The 22,878-nt window shown below is 37.3% G+C and overlaps 1 protein-coding gene across 8 annotated transcripts in view; it reads right to left on the bottom strand.

Annotated features, from left to right (window-relative positions):
* The window catches only part of ATP9B (ATPase phospholipid transporting 9B), a 115,138-nt gene that overhangs the window by 24,081 nt on the left and 68,179 nt on the right, over positions 1–22,878 (bottom strand). For all 8 annotated transcript variants that reach the window (XM_077933210.1, XM_077933211.1, XM_077933212.1 and 5 more), the window contains 3 exons: positions 15,323–15,483; positions 9,341–9,483; positions 994–1,106 (listed from right to left, as the gene is read on the bottom strand). In XM_077933210.1, coding sequence (XP_077789336.1) covers positions 994–1,106; positions 9,341–9,483; positions 15,323–15,483 — 417 coding nt within the window. The remainder of the gene's footprint in view (positions 1–993; positions 1,107–9,340; positions 9,484–15,322; positions 15,484–22,878) is intronic.

The raw sequence follows: 22,878 nt of genomic DNA, 5'->3' as shown, positions 1-22,878 counted from the left end.
TACAAAGAGAATATAATGCCACAAACATGTATCCCAAATTAACAAACATACTTTGGCCTTCTCATATGGATCTGTTCTGTAAAACGTGCAAGCCCCACTGCACTTAAAGGGGGGAAGACCACATACAGAAACCCAATAAAAAAGTAACATTGAAGTTTTAAATTATCTGAAAGTTAAAACCTTGTAAAATGAAAAAGATGTCACAGAAGGGAGATGGTATCACTTATCAGTAGTCTATGGTAGGTTTCATTAAAATGGTTGGAGCTTGCTTAGTTTGTATAGCACAGAGAACTATAAGCCAGAGAAGTTCCCAGTTTAAATCTTTCCTTAGGCATGAACTCACTTGGTGCCTCAAGCAAACCCCCATCTCAGTTATTTTCCTGTATCTGTGTAATGGGGTTAAAAGTACTGGAGCATTCTGTGCTGAAAGTATATGAAATAATCACTCTGGGTGAAGACTGTTAGTTGAGAGCTTGAAAAATCCTTTAACAATAGTCCTGGAGATGTTTATAAAAATATAAACTGGGATGAAGGAATGGGACATTTTTTAATAATATTTTTTTAAAAAAAAATCTGACTTTTCAGCAAAATAAGATACCGTATCTTAGCATTGCGCCAACTTCCCCATCACCTCCCCTCTCCCAGTATCTGCAGTGACACTGGTGGCAGGACGTCAGTAAGTGCTGCCACCCCATCCTCCACTTCTGCAGTCTGATGGTCTTATACTAAGGTAGATTGGTTTGAGATGACAGGAGGTACGCTGTGGTTAGGGAAGTGAACTTTGCAGTTCTTATTACTGCTGTGTTTCAGGACCCTTCTTTTGCAATGCAAGCATGAAGGAAGATCTTGCAGCTCTGACCAACTTGGTAAAATTAAGACAATGAACATCAAGAGCATTGGGATTTTTTTTATAGTACACATTTTTCAAAAACCTATATTTGGCTCTGAGATTGTTTTACAGCAGTAGTAAGGAAAGTGACAAGCACAAAATACCTGGGAATAGGAATTGATAATATGATTCTGAATTTCATCCATTGTATCTGTTCCATATGACACAGTGCCGAGATGGAGGCGTTTAAATATCATCTCATTCTGGGTAAGTGTACCTGTAATATAAACATCAAATATCCAGCTCAAATAATCAGTTTCTTTATGGGAACTCTCTGCCATCCTAAAGAGCCTCCCATGTTACTGGTTTTTTTAACGTATCTCAGTAAAACTGCAATCCTATACCCGCTTACCTGGGAGTAATAAACAGAACATGAAGGCTCAGGATTAGAATATAATTGTCAAGCTCCAGTATTCTCAAGGTAGTTGAGCTGAACAGCAGATACCCCTATCAAGACTAGAAATTAACTCTGGATCTCTAGTAAGACCTGACAACACTACTGAATACATAGTTTTGTGTTTTGTTTTAAAGCACTCAGTCTGGATAGTGGGAATGTATATATATTTTCACTTCAACTATTATTTAAACAAACATGGCTCCATTTATTTTAAGTGTTCACAGTACTAAGTTATCCCCAGAGGGCATAATACAGTCTAGTTTTCCCCTCCACACCTTTATGCATAAGCACTTGTCTAGCTGTTCTTGGCACAGGGGGTTCTTGGCACAGGCTCAATATCTCTGTCCGGCCCATCCTTCTTTATTAATAAAAGAATGTGAGTAGATGGAAAAGGACATGGAAACTGCACCCAGGACTCACCTTCAGCCTGGTGAAGAGTGCTTGTGCTGTACACACATCAAAAAGCTAGAAATGGCATTACATTATGTGTTATAGGAAACTTAACATGGGCAGATGCTGAACTCTAGCTTTAAAAAAATAAATTTTAAAAAATGCATCCGTAAATTATCTAAGAGTAAATTACATCAGTAAATTACATTTATTGATGCAAAAGGAGCCAGATGAAAAACATTGCCAATTTGGATGTGAAAATATGCACATATACAAAAATTTTAAGATACTGGCACTAACTGATTGGCTACAGTCTTCATTAGTTAACACAACATCTAACTGTTAAAAAATACTACAATCCTAAATTACTTGAGTGTGTAATTTTCTGGACCTTTGTGACAGATTTCACACTTCTATAGTTTCACTAACTATCTGTGCTATAGAAAAAAAGTATACAATGTTTTAATTTATATTTTATCCAGAGTAGTGAGTGTCTGAAATTATCCAAACAGTAAGGCACGCCAGTATACATTCAATGTGTTCCAATGAGATTTAAGCATGCTTATGTTTCTCATATTGCACCGCACTCACAGTTACAATAATGTCAACATTAATCAAGAACTGCAGAAAAAGAACATTTTGACAACCACTTGGGAAAATGTGTGGAAAATACCATGTGGCAAAAATAAAATCCAGATACCATGTTGTCTTAAACAGGTCACTGGGAATTATCACCACTTCCCATTTCAACAAATTTAGCCTGTAATCGGTACTAAGCCTTGAATTTCAGAATCGACATAAATAGTATGCTTTTAGAGATCACTTCCGATCTGCAAGAAACTACAGGGTGTCAGTCAACGAGTGACATTATGTTCACCGCTGTCAACGGTGACATGCTTGATTCCAAGAAAGCTTTAATTGAAGGTTGGGTGATGCAGGGTGCGATGATGAGGCAGAGGCCAGAAGTCATCACTGGACAGGTTCATGTGCTAATTCAGTCAAGGAAGTTTGCATACCATGTTATTTAAGCCTCAGTACAGGGTGAATGATCCCATTCTTTGAACCATGGTGAAACTGAAGTTACTTTTGTCATTTAACAATTCCCCAGGATGTATTATTAATTAACCTCTTCCCTCTCTTCTGTTTTTAAGCATTCTAACATAATGCTTCTGAAAGATATGGAATAATAAGGGCTATTTCAGGAAATTATTTTAATACAAGTATGGGAAACGGTGACTAACATAACATACAGCTCAATACCCCTTTGGAAAACAGAAAATATTCTTTTCTGTAAATTTAAGTCTTAGCTTTGATCTCATGCTCTCTCTCAGTATGTCAGCTAAACACAGCGTCATAGGAAAGAAGAATGCTAAAGCATTGGAAACAGTATAATTACTGTTCTGAGATTGGATATTGTTTAGACAGTTAACATGCAGCTTTTGCACCCAAAAGGGGACACCTCTATTTGTGCTCTTGAGGTATGTTCATGGTTGTCTGATTTAGATCTTTCTTTCCAACTGCACATGGCACAGATTCAACTTCTCCCTTCCCTTGATTTGTACAATATTCATGACTTACTCTTGATCATACAATTATCAGACCAAATCAGTTTGTAACATGTCTTTGGGGAAGTAACTTTATTCCATTTCACACACGGACGTATTTATAATAAATTAAAGTGCATATTTAGAGTTCAGTCCAGAACCATAATAATCAATGGAATTTCTGCAGTTTCCTTCAGTGAGGCATCAATCACTATGTGCCGTGATGCTGCATCCAATTATGTGCACTTAGTCCCACTGAAATTAATGAGTATAAGCATATGCAGTGTGTTTACAAACCATCCTAATGTGCCAGCAGAATTTAACACTAGAAGATATGCTCATGGAGTTCATTCCATCACTGTAAAACCTGGAAATAGACAAAGCTAGCTTTCCTCAGCTGATTTGATATAGGTAAACAAAGAGGTATTTTATGAGGTATGCAATACCCAGGACTTAGAAAACTTTACAAGTTTAAAACTAGTGCTCCAGTCGTGCCATGAAGCAAGCATAGTAAATGATTAGCAAGTTTACTTAATATTAGAGATGAGCTGAAGTTCAGAAGGTGCCAATTTTTGCATCATTTTTTAATCTTTAAAATCAAAGTAGATTTATTGAATCAGTAGTCATGGCTCATGACTGCAATACGGTGCACGAAAAGCAAATGCTAACAGTGATCCAAAGCCTCTGAGCGGGGAAATGTCCTCCTCATATGTGTGATTCAAAGAGCAGAGCAAGTGCTGTTCATTTCTGTTTTTTCTCTAGTTTGATGTAGAAGCAACTAAATAGAATGTCTGAAGCTGGGAAGGAGGATGGAACTGTGTAACTGTACAGATGTAACTGATTACGTATAAGCAACATAGTTTTCTTCTTTGTACAGGCATATATATGATGGAGGGTGCAACTGTAGGTAAAATAACCAAACTACTGAGGGCAGTCAGCACTGGTTCAAAATTCTGTTGCTTGAAGCATAATCATTTTATTTGTATGCTGCCTTTCCATAGTTAAAACTATGCTCAGTGTAGGTGGGTTACCCCACTAGAGCTGACAGGTTGCAAATACTAGCTTGCAGGATCCTGAATCCCAATCTATATAGGAAGATAACACATGTGTGCCTGCACGGAGACCATGAAGCAGAACAAAGAATTACAATTTAATTTTCATTTATACCTTTGAAAATAGGGACAGAATCCAATGGTGCACAAGCAAACTACTGCTCGCACAAGGCTTTGTTTCCTCCTCTCCTCCCTGCAGCCCCCTGTGCATTGCCAGAATCTACTATGGAGGGTTTCCCTATTTATCCCATGAAGCAGAGATTGAGAGTGCTAGTAATGCTGCAATGGGGGAGAAAGGAAAATTAAGTCCCATTGCACAAGCATAAGTCTGTTCCTCTTGCACACATTGGATAGAACCCTAGGTTTACAGCAGTTATACTAAAATGTTAATCTCATATAGCTTATCGTAAATGGTAAATTACAGAACCTTTAATTGGTAAGGTTTGCTAGTTTGAACAGAGGTTTCAAAGACACAAAGCGGGCACAGCAGCCATCAAATGATCAAAAGACACTCATTTAACACATAAGGAAAGTATCTTAAACAAAAAGTTTGTGTGGGATTGTTATAGCAATTTTTTTAATGCTCTTTAATGAAGCAACGAGTTTTGTCTATGAGTGTATCATTAAACACAGAAGAAAGCAGGCAAACAAGAAATTAATTTCTAAAGATAAAGTCCTGCAGGCATCATTCCATGGGTGACAACAGATGCAGTTCACAACAGAATACCAGGGAAGTTTTCTTAAAGCAGATGCAGAGATCTCTGATTAAATATTACTAGATGCTAGTTTGGCCTAATACCAAAATTCTAATAAAGCCACAATGAAACAAGCAAATACTGCTTAGGTAATTATAAGCAACTTTGCTAGGAGTTGCAAGAGAACATAACCTTTCATATTGTGTAAACAGTTGCTTAATTGCTGTGATATTTTCAAGAACATCTAGCACTCAGGCATCAAACTCAAAAAGGTTGGAGAACCAAAATCTCTCAACCTCAACCCTGCACAGGGGTCACACACAAACTTCCCCATTTTAATGGTGAGCCAGTAACAGATCAGTGGCTAACTTATAAAAATAGCCCACAGACAACACCAGCCACATTTACTTCACAACTCTTTCATAACTTGCTTCTTAAAATTCCAGTTTCCACTTCACTACCATCTAAAACTTCTTTCAAGATGCCATTGCTTGCCCTTAAAAAAGCAAAGGAGCAGGAGCAGCAGGTCCCCAGCAGTTTTGCCCAGCAGTTTGGATCAAGCATTGCAGAGACTCAGAGCCTCTTTAAAAGCCCCTTGGGTCTTGATGTTTGACAGCCCTACACCAACAGCAATGATGTAGCTCCTTATTCAGTCCATAGGAACAAGGCGGTTCTTCCAGGAGAGCAAGATGGTAGGCGGTATAAGTATAAAAAACCTTTACTAATGATCTAAATCAAAGGTGAGGAACTTATGGCCCTCCAGGTGTTGCTGACAACAATGCCCCCAAAGTTACTAACAATATGCATAATGAGATATGTACGTGCAAACCTAATTAATCACACAAACCCAGTGACACATCTAATGCAGAAAATGCCACTAATCCAGCCATTAATTATTCCTTGCAAGTGATAGCTTTCCTTCAGTAAGCATACTGCGCTCTAATTAAAAGTAAGCACCCTCTTATGTTATTTCCTGGGAAATACAAGCTCAGGGGTACACAGTATGATTGGTTAAGATGTCTGCTTAAATCTGCTACAACTCTGTGGCAGGAAATTTAAATGATGTGAACCCTGACAACTACTCATAACCTCTGTATTTTATTTAATATTACCTTACTCATTCCGGGACACCAGTGAAAACCCCGTTACAAATTCAGGTCACCACCCACTGATAAGCCCCTTCACTACAAGTAAACCCTCATATCCCCAGGCTGATCAGCTTTTTGGGACATATACAGAAGCTGCTCCGCGTCTTCAAGATACTCTAATACCATCAACTGCTGCTGGAGCTCGCTTCTCTAGCTTTAGCCATTATCCTTTCATTGCCTCGCTCATCCCCATTTCCCTGCCTACGATCTGTGTTTGTTATTTTTTTGGATCTAGTATGGGTACCTCACAGGAAGGCACAAATCACTGTCTATCTAAATAAGAAGGTTTTTTTCCTACTTTTCAAACTATGAGGGTTCTTGAGAACCTGAAGAATATATATTTGGCCTTGGGGTTGCCTTGGTGGCACTGTAGAATCCTCTAAACCTAACTGTGATGATGCACAACATGTTGCAATGAAATCCACTTATCAGCTTTCCTGTATTCAACTGCATGCCAAGCCTCTTGGTGTCTTTCTACTTTTCGTATGTAGATCTTGCTCATTTACAGCTCTTGCAAAAGCTGAATATCAGCTATCTGCAAGTGATCCCTTCTTCCAAGTCAGTCTCCAACCCCCCTTCTCCTGGTGCCCATTCATTAGTATCCAGCCACCACTCCTCAGTGTCCAGACAGCCCCTGACATCTAGTGACGGAGTTGACATCCGTTCTATCCTTAAGTCTTTTCTAGTCAACTGCTTTCATTGTAGCAAACCTGTGACTGCAAAAAGCAAAACATCATGTGTGTATATGTCCTCCCACTCAAATGTTCACATCTGAATTAGTACCACTATGGCATCATGTATGCAAAAAACACAGATGTGTGTTCACTCTACTCACTATCACTCTTTCCTTCCCCGAAGTAGGTGTGGGAGGGTAGATGACAGTCTGGCATAACCATATTGTTAAGAACATATCTGTAAGAACATTGCTATGCCTTTCACTCAAAAGAGAGACTTATCTAGATATTACTGAGAAGTGCTTTTCTCAAAGGAAGAGCATTCCTGTTCTAGCTGTCTCCATTCATCACTCCTGTGATGAAAGAATAGTGAGTTACATAGGAGGATTCATAAGGAACAAATTCTCTCAGAGAGAATATATGTACATATGGAGGCCCTCCAGTTTCTAATAGTTATGGAACGACTGGATATTATAAAGCATTCCCAAAACATGTAGAAGTGGAAGTGACACGAGCATTTCCAATGGATTCTTGCTCTCATTGTGGATGCCCAGGATAATAAGCCTGTGGTCTGCATTAATCTCATAAAGTGGTACCCTTGGTTTTCTTCATGCAAAGCTTAACATATGTTAACTCTAGATTAATTTTAAACACAAACCTCCACTGTTAACACATTAGTCCCTAATACAGGGCTTCCCCAGAAGATTATGAATTCCATTACTCTCTGCATCTGTTCAACTATTACATGTGCTAAGTATCTCATTTGGTCCACACAGCCGCTAAAATGTTAATTACAGCACTCAAATGCGAGCATATGCATTAGTAAATAACTGTGCTTGGAAGATGGTTTGTGTTTGTTATAATTGAATACTGTGGTTACTGTCAGGAAGGGCAGGGAAGTTGCAGTATCAGATTCTAGATGTCAAAAACATTCAATACATATTGCCAAATATCTTTTTCTTTCTTTTTGTTGTTAGGAACTTCTTGTGCCCTCGAGAGACTAAAATGTCATGCTCAGCTGCCCTTGGAAAACACACTGCAAAGAGTCCCCCACCCCAAGTAATGGATGACGCCTTTCTGTCAAACTTATATGTGATTCAAGTCCAAACAGCCTGGCATTTTGGGTAATGGATGCTATAATTAAAATGTGAGTCCTAAAGAACCTGTTGTTTTAGTGGGTGTTTTTAGTAATGGCTTTGTTCTACATGAAGATAAAAACTCCCTAACAAAGGAATTAATGTATTGCTTTAATAGGCTGCACCCTGAGTTAAGTTTTAAAATTTATGAGTTCTCTGCAGCATTGTTCTTTAAACAATGGTATTGTCAAATGCAACCAGTGAGAAGATTAAAGTTCTCCCAGCAGATTAAGTACAAATTATCTGTCCTCCTGTTTCAGCATCATTTGTTCATTTATCACATAACGTCTAGTATTTCTGGTCAGTGTCAATATGCTCTGCATCCTTGCAGTTAACAGATGTCTTCTCTTGTCGAATGAATTACTTTATGTTTCACGCACTGGTGGCCGCAGATGTGTCACTATAGCAACATCATTAATTTCAGATCTTACCGGAAACATGCACTCCAATCAAACCTAATTATACCACATTGCTTTCTTGTCCCACAATAAGGAAACTATAATGCAATTATTGGGATACTTCATTTTCTATTCTGCTGTGGCAAATGAGAGAGCCACTGTGATGGACGCTTCTTGTCAAAAAGCTTATTGATGAAGCACAAACCCAATTTACAATCATACAAAGGACTACCTTGCAATTATGTTAGTAATGTAATGCTCCTTAGACTCTACAAATAATACTTAATCATTTCAAGAGAAGCTAGAGCCACTGTGTTTTGCAAGCTATTTTCATTATTCTCTTCTCATTCTCGATACAGGGAACCCCACTTTTGGGATGGGGTTAAGTGGGACAACCCCATCAAAATATCATTAACCTGAGTGGTCTTTTTAAAAAAATCACAATAATTTGTTTTAAGTTGAACATCCACATTTTAATGGTGAAACAGTACACATTATTGCACAAGCCAAGTATCTTTTAAACTACTGTGGAAATGCAGAAGTACATATTTACAAAGGACTTAAACCATGGGCACTCCAAGGGATGAGTGTCCCCCCCCCCTTTTATTCATATCAGTTTAAATAGAAAACAGAAATGACCAACAACATGGGAGATTTTGTTTGAAATTCTGGGCAAGTCATTTTCATTTTCATTCATCCCCTGTAAAATGGAACAGTAAATCTATCTCATAGGGCAAACAAATAATTATTGTGAGCATTTCTAGTATAAAAATGGTATCTCTTTTTTCTACATATTGCCCTTCTGTATCCACAGAGAGGCAAGGGTTGATTTTCTCTTTTATTGGACTTTGGTCATAAACACATAGTTAAAACATTAGCTTAACTTAAAGTAACAGGTGTTATATCACGGTAACAGATCTTACAACGTTTAGACTGGGGCACCCAAATCATGAAATATATCAACAGCACTAATTCTATAAATAACATTCATTCATAGAATACAGTTAAAAGTTGTACCTGTTTTATCAGTCAGTAGATACACCAGACGACCTAGTTCTTCAGGTATGGTGCTTGTTCGGACAACTGTTCCAGGTATATTGTCATCTTTCATAATCATCCATCCATAGGCTGCTTTGCCCATATCTAGGTTCACACGTAAACTGAAAAATACACATATGTCCCTCTTGTGTTTAACAACTTCACTCTTTATGACAGTAAACAAAACGTTAAACCAATAGCGGAGTTTATCTAAATAAGCAACTGATGGTCCTATGAGCTGGAGCTTTATATCAAGAGGCAAGAGTGTTCAAATTGTATTAAAAATAGTTTGAAGAGCTAGTTATGCTTTAATCACTCAATTAACCCAGGAAAATTTTCTTCCTGACTCTCACAGAAATCAGGATTTAGGCACATCCAATCTTTCCTTTTATCAGTAGATTATTCAATTTAGTGTTTGTGCTTGACATTTCAATCTTAGACCACTGCACTGATATATTTTCTGGTTAAGCTGTAGTAAGGTCCTGGTTCATAAAGGCATTGTGGCAGATGAAAATCTTGAGCGCCTATATCTATCTATCTATCTATCTATCTATCTATCTATCTATCTATCTCACAATAAACACATTTTCAGGTTTTAGCATGTTTGCATACACAATCACAATGCTGCAAGTGCGCAGTTCACCAAAACAATTAGCCTCTTGTCACTCTGCCCACACATCCCTCCTTAAAAACCTATGTTGGCTTTGTGTGTACATGTGGATCCACCACAAACTCCTTACCCTTCAATGTCTTCCATTGCCTTGTGGTCCTTACCACTCTCTCTTATATCCTCTCATGTCCCTTCTTGTGGTTTCATTCATTCAGTGCCACAAACTTCAGCCAGCTGAAGGTTTCCTGCTCCCTGAAAGAACTCTACCTTTTCTTGCCTGGTATTGTGTCTTAAAACATTTGCATGCAACCACCTTACTTCCTTCAAATACTGTCTAAAAACCTCTGTTTTCTATGACACTTTTGTCACAAACCCTTATCTACTATAACTATACCTAAGATTGTATAATTGGAAACCATATATTCTTCCCTTCTAACTCTTGCATTTGTATTCACACCTCGTGCTGTTCTTTCCTTTGCACTGAATTTTACATTGGTGCTTTAGATTTGCAAAACACTGTGCACGCTGATGGCATCATATTAAATAGCCTTTTCCTCGCATGATACTGTAGCAAATGTAAGTTATTAACAAGTATCTTCTTAAAGCAATGCTCTCCTTTGAACCTAGTGTTTATTAAATTAAATAGAAGCAGAACATATATATTAAAATGGACAGGTATAGCATAATTACTGTTGTCTATCCTCTGGTAACTTCTAGGTTGGATTACTCCAACTTGTTATAGGTGGGGCCGTCTCTGAAGACAGTTCAGAAACTTCAGTTAGTGCAGAATTTAGCACCCAGTCAGTCAGTCAGTTTTATTGCACATAGCCAAAGGCTGCCACTATGTACACAGAATCATTCAACAATTAAAAGAAAATATACTGGATTGATACAAAAAACTTAAAACATTTATGTTATCAAGACACTACCTACTCTAAACAGTTATAAAAGTATCTTAATATACAAATTAAGACATTAAACAGAATTCAGCACCCAGGTTCCTCACTAGGATAAGATGGTTTGAGCAAATAACACCAATTCTGGCCTGACTGCACTGGCTGCCAGTTAATTTCTGGGGCCAATTCACAGTGTTGCCTTAGACTTATAAAGCCTTAAATAGCTCAGGACCACAATACCTCAAGGACAGGCTCTTCCCATATGAACTGACTCAGACCCTGCAATCATCATTTGAGGCCCTTGTTCGTGTGCCAGCTCCACAAGAGTGGAGGGTGTCAACATGAGAACGGGCCTTTTCTGTGGTGGCTCCCCACTTGTGGAATGTTCTCCCCAGGGATTAAAAGGGTAGGAAGAGTGACTGAGGGAAGGCATTAAAAACCCAAAGCACTTCCTGTCAAGTTCTGCCTACTGACATGAATGACAAGTAGTCAATGTTCATTGCTGAAAAGATGAGAATGATTGGAAGCTAACATGCCAGATGCATATACTGTACAGAAAAAGGGCAACTTTATACCCAACATTATATAAGGCCCATGCACCCTTTGGGATATATCTAAAACTGAATGCATATTTTCGTCTCTCACCAATCTTCCCTACAGTAAGTCTTAGATAAAATGAGAGAAGCTTTTATAGATATCCAACACTCGTGCCCATTAGGGACCCTTCGTGGTCTATAAAAACATTTTTTCCTCTTGGTGCTAGCATTATCATGGCATCAAGCTGTGTTAATGTTCACTGCTTGCTTTAAAAACAAACAAACAAAAAACAGAATGAATGTGTGTTTACACACTGGAAACTTTGAGTACACAGCTTTTAAAGACCAACATAAATAAGGGTTCACTAAATGGAGACCCATTCCTGAGTGGGCAATCTTGATGGCATTTTCCTTAAAAGAACAGGGGAGCACCTCATTCTAAAGAACCAACATAAATATAAAACAGATCCCTTAAAAATATAGATCAGGGAGTGGGTGGAAGCTTTATGTAATTTGTCCCTAATGATAGTTCTGGCAACAGCTAATAATTGAAATTGGGTCAATTAGGCACAATATATATGGGCAGGTTTGGAATTCTTGGTTCTGTATTGGCACTGCTTAGATGCAGAAGGAAGCAAGTTTTCTGATATCAGAAACAAGCTGCAGGATTGTGTGTACTCTAACCATTTGCACTGAAATCCCCCACCACTTCTCTCTATTTATGCAATGGGATTCTACAGAGCACATACAATTGAAGAGAACATGTTACCTGCATGGGGGAAACAGCATTTCCCCAGCCACAAAATATCACACTCTGAGCACTGGGCAAATATCACTGTAAAAGCGCAACATTGAGAAAGAGTGTCAGGATTCCGCGCAACAACTAACTGTGCAATTACTGTGCTAAAAAAGTCATCTGGAAAGGCCCTAAGATAATGTTCTGTTATGCTGTTAGTCACTACCTTGCCAGCATTGCAGAATGCTGATCTCCTGATGGGCTAATAGTATCCTTTCACCCGATGATTTACTTAGAATAGTTTTGTAGTGTCATGCACAATAACTTCCAGCTGCCTTTAGCCCAAATAAAATTCCTTAGGGGAGCTGTGATAGAAATATTTGACCTGTAGTAGGCAAAAGAACTAAAAGGGAAGCAAATAAAACTATTTCTTTCCAACTTTGTTTTCTTTATTTCATTCTGCTTACTGATGCCCAAAACTTGATGTATGGTGCATGAAACACTCATAGATGCTTGATTACATACCTGCAATTGCCAACTTCGCCTGATTATTATGATCATGTGGTTAAGCATCACAACAGCATTGTAATAACTATTAAATCTTTGGGAAGTCTTAAATATCTCCCAAAAGCAGCATTTTCTAGATTCTAATGGAGACAAAGCCTTGTTGCAACACATTTTCATGATGCAGAAACTGGCAACTCAAAAGCAATGCCAATACTATGTTACCTAGAAAGATGTAATCTAAAGGAAACTGTGCATCATAATTACAGTCTGAAAAGTGTGGTCAGAGCATTGCCAGCTGAGTTAAAATGAAAATTGTCACTGAAAACCCATCATTTCAAATGCATAATGCCAGACTCAGGTAGAGCAGGGAGCATACCCACGGTCTGGCAGTCTGCTCTTGATCTGTGAATCGTGGTTCTTCTACATCCCTGAAGTGCCAAATCAAGAATTTCAAATACTGCTCGTGTATATGGGCTCCATTTCTGAATTTGTGATAACAGAATATGTGATTTAACTTTAGAGAGACACTTGATAGTTTAACAAACACAAACTTGTTTTCTTTATCTGGATACTCCTAAAGCTTGTAACACTTTTTTTTTAAGGGACAGGAAGTCAGACCAAGAATTGATGTATTAAAATGACTAGCATAGAGCTTCCTACATCTCTAGACCAGTGTTTCCCAACCTTGTGCCTCCAGATGTTTTTGGCCTACAACTCCCATCATCCCTTGCCACTGGTCTTGCTAGTCAGGGATGATGGGAGTTGTAGTTCAAAAACAGCTGGAGGCACAAGGTTGGGAAACACTGCTCTAGACACACAAAATTACAGGCACAAATATACACAGATTTATTTGTAATGATTAACAAAAGGTAGCAAAAAGTAGCAAGCCAATTTACTAAGACAAGTTTTACTAAGACAAAAATAAAGCTCTAGACATCGTTATGGTACCAGACCTTATTTCATATCATGCCTTACTTTCCAGAAATAGGTCCAGTGTGAATTATTTTTACAAATGAAATTCCTATTCCAGAACAATAGTTATTGAAGAAAACATATGTTTTGGTTTCTTTTAAAAAAAAAAAAGCCCTAAAAACTAACCAAGCCATGCTTGTTCCTGTGAATCAGCAGTTTCCTACTAAGATCTACTCAGAGTAGACCCAATAAAATTAATAGACCTATGGTCATTAATTTCATTGGGTATATTCTGAATAGGAATAACTAGATCCAAAGTTACACGTCTGAAGAGTAGCTACTGCCTTTAGTCATCCAGTTTGCAGCACTGCTGCTCCTCCCATCTTCACCGGTCACACCAGAAATAGTCTTGAAACTTTAAAAGTAATGAACTTCTAAAATGAAATCTGGTGAAAGTTAAAGCTTTGTGTAAATCACAACTACTACTTTGTTGCTCCTGATTTTTAATCCCACTTGTGTGAAGCCTAGTTATTAAGCAGTTTAAGGGAAAGATACACGCTGAAAGACACACTATTTCAAAGGCATTTTCTTTATAAGTTCCAGTGCTAAACCACGGCACGGAAAACAGGTATTGAGTAATAATCCAATATGCTCATTCACCCAAATTAGACCCTCTTTAGATTACTTTTATATGCATTCAGTTATTTGTGCCCTTCAGGGTACATTTAGCTCTTGGACCAATTTTTTCATCAGATAGTGTAAGAGTAAGAAAATGGGGTTGGCGTCAGTGAGGAATATCTGGCTAAAGAATTGACCCAAGGAAGCCAAGGAATCTGCTAACACTTTTGTCAAACAGCTACAGAGGTAGAAGAATTCTAATCAGATCATGATCCATGCATGTCTTAAACCTGTTTTATTCTAGGTTTCTGCAACTCCTGTGGACAGAGGAAAATGACTCATCACTTAGATCACTGTCCAGTTTGGCTATCTGCAGCTTTGTTATATACAGAAGAATCTGTGTTGATTTTTTTTAATGTGCTGGTCACTTCTGTCACACCAGGTCTACAATTAGAGCTAAAAGGAATAATATCAACCAGTAGCATAAGTTACCTTTGAGTAGTCCAGAGTGATTTTTTTCTACTGAGAAATATTCCACCAAGGTAAAATGTTTTAAATGAAAGCTGGTTTTGAAAATTACAAGATCACAGTAATGTCTGTACATTCCTTTGTTTTGCGTAACTAAATAGTTAATAAATTGAACTATTCAGAAGACATGTTATTTGCTTGTGATCTCCAGCATAACCTAAAACATATATATCTTTAAAATATAGAGGGGGCCAATAACCTAACACTAAAGATATCTAAATAGCAGGGTAAAAATGTTTCCATGCACAATGCTTTAACTAGAAGAATAGGATAAATTATGTATGCCTGAATAAAATCAAGCAAGCCTTCAAAATACACAATGTATTTTCTAATATACAAATATTACACCCTTTAAAAAAACATTAATGTAAGTAATATGATTATTACATGGAATATTTCAGCTAGATTTAACATTATACAAACAAGTACAACAGAATGGTTTTTTGGTACAGTGATCTCTTCAGTATCAGCAGATTTGCTGGTACCTTCTACTATAGCTTCCTGATAAGATCAATTTCCTACACAAGAAGAACTGAAGGTACAGTTTTGGTTTGTTTTTTTTAAAGCCACATTTAGTGAAATGAAACATCTGTGTTTCTCTCTTGTTCTTATACGTACCTGATAGGGATTATGTAGGAAAAAAGAAGAAGAAATCGAAAAAGGTTGCGGTACCATGGTCCCACAAATCCTTGCAAGGTTACCATAACAATGGAAAGTGCAACTAAAGCCAAGAACAGTGCTTTGGTCAGTTGATTCAGTTCAAGATCCAGCAGGCCAACCTAAAGGAAGCAACATAAATTCAGAAATTATTAGGCTGTACAAATACTTCTACAATGTTATACTTATATACAGTATAGAAAAATAGAAAAAACAGCCACTCCTTTTGCAATCTGAGATTTCTGAGCCAATCTCGATGTGAGCGACTGTGAAGGTGAGAAAAGTCGGTTTCAGAACAATTACTCAGTCAACACTATTTTCAAGCTTTGAAGCCTATACCCTATCACTTCTGAGGGTACTTCACAAAAGTTTCCCAAGAGTGGCATAGATGTTACACTCCCCACGGTAAATTCTGTGTAACCATAGCCCTCTTTGGGCATTGTTTGGTCCTGAATATGTCATCGAAGGTGCAAGGATTGGGACCATGCTGGATGGCCCCTGCCCGCAACGTCACATGCACTTCTCCTAACGTCTGTGTGCACAGCACAAATATCTGTAAGGATGGGCCATTTGTGCATCATTGTATGCATGGAGGTTCTACCTACAACTAGAACTTGGACAGTTAGGATCCCAGATCCTGAGGAAACCTTGGCGCGTAGAACCATATGTGTGAAGGCACCTTCCCTGCAAATGTTCATTTTTATGGAAGTATACTAGGGAAAGAACACATGACATCTAGAGCTGGTTTGGCCATCAACCAGCATGGTGGGTGGTGGCTGAAGAATCTGGAGACTACCAGGTCAGGGAAGACTTCTGTAAACCATGAAAAAATGCCAACCATGTGACAAGTCTTTCAATTTGCAACTCATGAAGAAAACCAACTGCTTTTAGCTAGTGCTGTATGTACTGCGTGATATTAGGAAGATAACATTTTGTGCCAACTAATTCAAATTTTGTAATCAGAAAGACCAAATTGCCTTTATTTATTCTAATTATGCATATTTGCATGAGGTGCTCCTTACATAATTTAATACACAGATTTTGCTATTCTGGTACTAGGAGGGGGGAGACAGAGAAAAATGCAGAGCACTGAAGCATTGTTCCTGAATACTGGATATCTTATTCCATCTCCCTCAACACTAATTCTTCTGAGATTTCAAACTTTGCTTGTACACTTTCAAACATTTTGGCTAACACAAAATGACATTTTTGAACTATTTTTAAGGAAAATTGGCAAAAACAACACTGCCGACATGGGTTGCCATATGTTCTGATTTTCCCAGACATTTTGCCAGGCAACTGCTTCCAACTGCAGTATTCAGGTTATGTCTGGGAAATTCTGGACGTATGGCAACCCTATGTTTATTCCTATTAGTATTTTAATATTTTTTAAATGAACGATGAAAAAATCATAGGAAATTGAATTCTGTGTTTTAGTTGCATTTTTTGATTTTCACAATTACACAACTATGGTTTTAGCCTTCTGATAAAGCAGTTTCTACCCATATATTTTGGGCATTGTTGCATTGTTGTTTTAAAACTGTTTTATTAGATTGTTATGTTGTATAATTATATGGTTGCAAGCAACCAGCGCTGGGACCTTATGGTGAAGTACAGGTAAGAAATCTCTTAAACAAACATTTACTCAGAACATGAGAACTAAGGTGAACCTAGACAGCATGGAAGGCTCTCAGTTTCTGGATTTTATTTGTAACTGGGCAGGCCTCCTCTTTTATGGCTGTTGTTCCCCTGAAAGCAGTCTGAAACTATCATAGGAGATAGTTCCCTACTCACTGTCACACTGAAGCTCTCAGCCTTTGCTTCAGCTACCCCTATTTATCCCAAAGGCATGCATCAAAGTGTGACAGATGTAAATCTAAAAGGCAAAAAAGTTGTTTTTTGATGTTGTTTTCAGATATGGCCAAGGCCATAGAACTCAATAAAAGAAAATGAGCACCAAATGAAGGTAAAATTTCCCCCTACACACCGGTATTAGTTTAAATCTTTGCTTTACAAAGCATTTGAATTTAAACTTTACTGAATTCGAAAATAAAAATGAAAAGAAAAAAGGCTACAGTAATTAAAAATTGCTCCACAGTCTTTTACCATTTATATTTCAAATACCTCCATTTCAAAATCAAAGGCTCATATTGGTACAAGGAGCCCTTCAGACCAGTGTAATACTTTGATTGGCTCTTCTAGATGACACTATGGCGACAGCTGGCTAATTATCTCTGATGGAAATATTCCTGATAAGAAAACTCTTTAGCTCCCGTCAGAGAGACAAATACGGTACAATATTTCAAGAGGAAAAACAATTTGTTTAAGAATTATATTTAAAATACTTTTGGAAAATTCCAACATTCTTGCTTGTCTCTGAGCTGTTCCTTCCCTTGAGAACTAGGCAGCTGAAGACCACAGTGGCTGATTTATCAGCTGCATTTAAAAAGCAGCACAACGAGGACAAATATCTTGCAATTTCCGCTGCTTCAACTACTACATAGTTTATGCTTGAATTATTGAGAAAAATAGGTTTCTGGATTAAAATGAAGAAAAATTAAGCCAGGGAAGTAGAGCATGTTTCAAAGCCCAGATCTTTTTGCATTGACAAAGGCAGTCTAAGTTTCAGGCCTCGCTGAGGATCAGATGAAGTCATTATTCATTCAGTCAGGGAAAAAAGACTCAATTACCTCAACCTAAAGATGCTATCAATGAATGCAAAGTGCATATTTTACTCTATTCATCCAAATCCCATTAAAAAGTGAAAGGAATGATTTAATCTGGCCTTCTAGAGTTGGTCTTTTTTTGTAATAAAATAAAGAATCACTGTCTTGCAATATGCATAACCAGTACCTCACACTTTTCTTGCTGCATCATAGCACTGAAAGACTGTAAAAGCCAAGACAAAACCTGACAGAAATGAATACAAAGTTTCCTTTGAGAAATGGCATTTATGGGCCCAAACATTATACATAGCCCACTGGATACACATATGTAGATAACCAAAAGGATAAAAACTTTCCTAATTGATGAAGACAGATTTGGATGCTAGCTTAGGGTCTATTCAATAGACTTAAACAACTTTTAAAACAAACTGCAAAAAGTTTGAGAGGTAAACACTTTTTCAACTGCTCCAGCAAATTTGTCTTTTCGGCTAAAGTGATTGGCTATGCATGGTAACTTTTCTCCCATGGTCATATGTCTATCACGTTACCTTATCATTTTTATGTACACACAAAAAAACCTGTGCTCTAATACATGTTAAAAGGGGGAAATAAATGTAAAACTTGTAAGCTGTTTATCTCCATGTCTTGTGTTGTCTTTCTAAAGAGAAGGAATTCATCTTTTTATGACTAAAAACCTGTTATCCTATTTAAAATTACCATAAACAACATAAAAGACTTCATTCGTAAATAGATTTAAATTTTATTCTGAGTATTCTTAAGAGTTTTTACAATTTTCAATGCCTATAGAACAATTTCCCTTATCAAAATGTTTTGTTTTGTTTCAAACAACTGTGATGACAAAGTCGTATATGCCACTAGAAATTTTAATCTCCCAGGGAAAATTTGTACATAATGTTGAAGACAACCACAATAGTTTTGCAAAGGGGCTGTTCCGGGATAATGAACGCAATAATTGCCTGTATAATCTAAAATGCTACTAATGGCAACAATCACATATCCATTTAGCTTCTCTTTAATTTATGTAGCAAGTTTTAAATAGCTAATCGTTCTCAGCCAAATAATGGTTTATACCAACAATAAAGGGTAAGTATGGCATTGTCCTGCTTAAACAAGAAAATATCAGTTGTCTTATTTGTTTAATTTTCAAATCACTGAATGACTAAGGGTTCTAATCTCTGAAATGTAGTGCTATTGTGATATGTCACTGAAAAACAGCTCAAAATAAAATAATTACTTGTTTTTGTGCGCAATAAAGAGGAACATGCAAAGCATTTAAAATGAAAGTATACTGCAATAAAACAGCATTATAAAGAAAATTTTATTAATATTCCTAATAACTGTTTAAAAGTAAAATAAAATCTATCATAAGACGTTTTTTAAATGGATAGCTTTAACAAATGCAACTTTTGCAATGTAATACTTTTTGACAGGCAACCATTTTTAATTACAATATGATTCTCAAAATCCAACACTACTACAGTGTCCCGAGTGCTTTGAGGAGAGAAGCTAGGCAGCCTTATTCACTAAGTACTTAAAAGGTCAGCAGGAGATCCAAAGAATGTTAGTGCCATTCCACCCTAATACAAGAACTAAAGGAGTAATCCGCCTACTCTCATTTGAGATTCTGATTAATAACATGGAGCGACTCTCAACCATATTTGCATTGTAACATCCAAGGATAGTTTGATTATTAAAACTGAATTAAGCATAAATGATGCTTATGAATGCTTTACTTTTCAAAGTTAATACTCAACAGAAGCCAACATACAATGCAGTTGACCAGACAAATAGTTAGACACTGGTTTTCTAGTTTCCATTTGATCTCATTTTCAATTTTAAATATTATAGATTATACAAGTCTGGTGTTCAATTAGAGAAAAGGTATCTATAGAATAATAAGTTTTAATAATATTTGCATAGTGTATAGTATAGCGCAACAGAAAAACTGTAAGTGATCTGCAAATATGTTTTACAATAACCTAATTGCATGAAAAATATTTCTCTTTTTTGATTGCCAGTTTTAATTTGTGCATCTTCAAATTATTACAATTTTGAAGTCTAAAACTCTGATTCCTGTCAGATCAACTGACAAAGTTTATTGATTAATCTGACAGTTCTCATACAAAACAAAGTCTTCTACTGATCGGGTAGCAAAATCTGCAAAAACTAACATTAAGATTTTAATGCTAATTAACAAAATGAATGACAATTACTTCTTTGTGCATCTCTTCTATTTAACTCTTCTCACTTCATGCTTGGTTGATACAAAACAATATGTAAATTTACGCACAACACCTCATGTACAGTCCAAAAGCTCTGCCTGTCTTTTGATGAGTAAATTCAAAAGCAAAGGAAAAGACCTAAAATAAGAATTCCATTGGGGGGGGGGGAATCTATTTGTCATTGTCTGTATTTTGCCCAAGGCTTCACAATTATTTAATCGCAAGGGAAAGCAATAACTGAGCATGGGAATGCTTCCCAAAGAAGTAAAAAGCTGTTGCAAGTCTTCTAATATTTGTACAGGATAACAATTGACTGCTCATGGAAGGTAAAATTTTAATAATTTTGTACTTGATTTCAAGAAGGTAAAAATGCAGAAGAACCTGAATGTGAAAAACGACAACTAATAACAACTTTGGCACTGAGAACTGAAATTTAAGTAAATTGTTCAAATGATCATCTTCTAGGAAACATTTTAAAACATCTCTAATCAACAATTATAGTTCAGTTTAATTACCAAATGGACACTGCAGTAGTATTTTGTCTATCTTGAACTAAGTCTAAGTTGCATAGGACTAACATTTAAATAATATGAGATATTTGGTTTGTAAGGAAATGTTGCATTTATCTATGTACAGACTCTAAAGAACAGCTTTTTGGGGAAGTACAAACACATGGTTTTAGTATGGCACCATTACTTTGGATGACATATATTAAAATACACTGAAGGCATGCAAAGATTTATTGGCAGCAATTATGTGAAATATGTATCTTCACAGTTTTGACTGCCAGATAGTTTCACAAATAAATGTTTTAAAATACTTTGCAAGAGTAACAAAATGTCAAGATCCAACTTCACAGCAGCAGCTGCCATTTCTTAAATTTCTTGCAAATTATTTTGTTTTCTGTATTAAAATGTAAAATCTTATCACGTCATAAAACCGTAGTAATGTAATGTTGTTAATGATACAGGCATAGCCCAATTCAGACAGCAGAGGGCACTCAAGAACGATGTTAACTAGTTTAAACTGCAGTCTCTCCTAAAGCGAGCAACTTTTTCTTCCATTTGGATTCCTCACAACCCCAGCCCAAGGGAAATATCACTATCTGAAATGTTTTACAGTACACTTTGTTATTCAAGAGAACTCTGTTGTCAAACTGTAATATATTGCTATGTATACATGTAGAGACAAGACAGATTTGTGGATATGGTTTTGACATGTGCAATACCTTCTTTTTCTGTGTGTAATATATCTTCTCTTGCCATTTGCCCTTCACAGTCTCAAATACTTCCCCATGTATTCACATATATGCACATTCACACAGATGCACACTCAAAAAATATTCACTCCTCACATAACTACTGCCTACACCTCTCAGCTCCATATCTGCATCAGCACACAGCCTGACTGTTCCTATACTTTGTACAGTGGTACCTCTGGTTGCGAACAGGATCTGTTCTGGAGCCCCGTTCGCAACCGGAAAGGAACGCAACACACGTTTGTGCACATCGTGATTCGCCGCTTCTGCACATGAAATCATTTTGCGCATCTGCACATGCGTGAGCGGCGAAACCTGGAAGTAACCCTTTCCGGTACTTCCGCGTCGCCACAGGACACATCCTGAAAAGACGTAACCTGAACCGAACGTAACAAGAGGTATGACTGTATATATACCTTTTAAAAAACAAGCAATTGAAATGTTCCTTAACATTCCATAATGTTTAAGCAGCTGATGCCAGAATTCCCACAGAAAACAGCAGTAGGTGTTCCAAAATTAGTTTCCTTCTTGTGTTGAGTTTATCTTATTTTTTGTGGGGAAATGGCAGAACTATTCCAGCCAAGCAACCTTCTCGAGCTTTTTCTGTTATCTCATTTGGAAACTGCCGTTACACACAAGTGGGGCTTAACTTTCAAGAACAGCTGTAAGTTATTTCTCTGAAGTACAACACTGCAAATCTAACTTCTATATGATAGAACTTTGCAAAGCAAAACACGGAAGGCAGGTTTAGGAGTGCAAAGAATGTAGATCTGTATCTATTAGTAGTTTAGCAAAATTCTGAACAAAAAGGCTCCCTGCCCCTCATCACAATCCAGCTGCCGAGATGATGTGTAAAGGGGGAAAACCAAGACTACATTTGTGTGTGACAGGACTATGTGCTCAGTTCTGGGAATGAAAACAAATTCCTGGGCAAACATGTGCTCAGAGGCACCCATTCCTTAATTCTAGGAATATGTTGTCACCCATCTCCACTCCAGCTACTATTTTGCACCTGACTGGTTGGTGGACCTCAGGGTTCTAGTAAAACAACATCCTGCAAGGCAGAAGTCTGTATGCCCAGAGTCTAGAGAGCAAGTATTCTGCAATATATTTCAAAGGAACAAAAAATAATTAGGTATTCACCAATACAGCACCACAAATAAGTTTCAGAAATCTAAATAAAGACTATCCCATTCTCAAGGTCTATCCACACACTAGTCTGGCCAAGAAACAGAAGAGGAGGAGGAGGAGGAGGGGGAGGAGGGGGAGGAGGGGGAGGAGGAGGAGGAGGGGGAGTTTGGATTTGATATCCCACTTTATCACTATCCTGAGGAGTCTCAAAGCAGCCAA

Source organism: Podarcis muralis, chromosome 8 (assembly GCF_964188315.1).
Source record: "Podarcis muralis chromosome 8, rPodMur119.hap1.1, whole genome shotgun sequence".
In the NCBI taxonomy this organism is placed as follows: domain Eukaryota; kingdom Metazoa; phylum Chordata; class Lepidosauria; order Squamata; family Lacertidae; genus Podarcis; species Podarcis muralis.
This window is presented reverse-complemented; position numbering and strand designations above follow the sequence as displayed.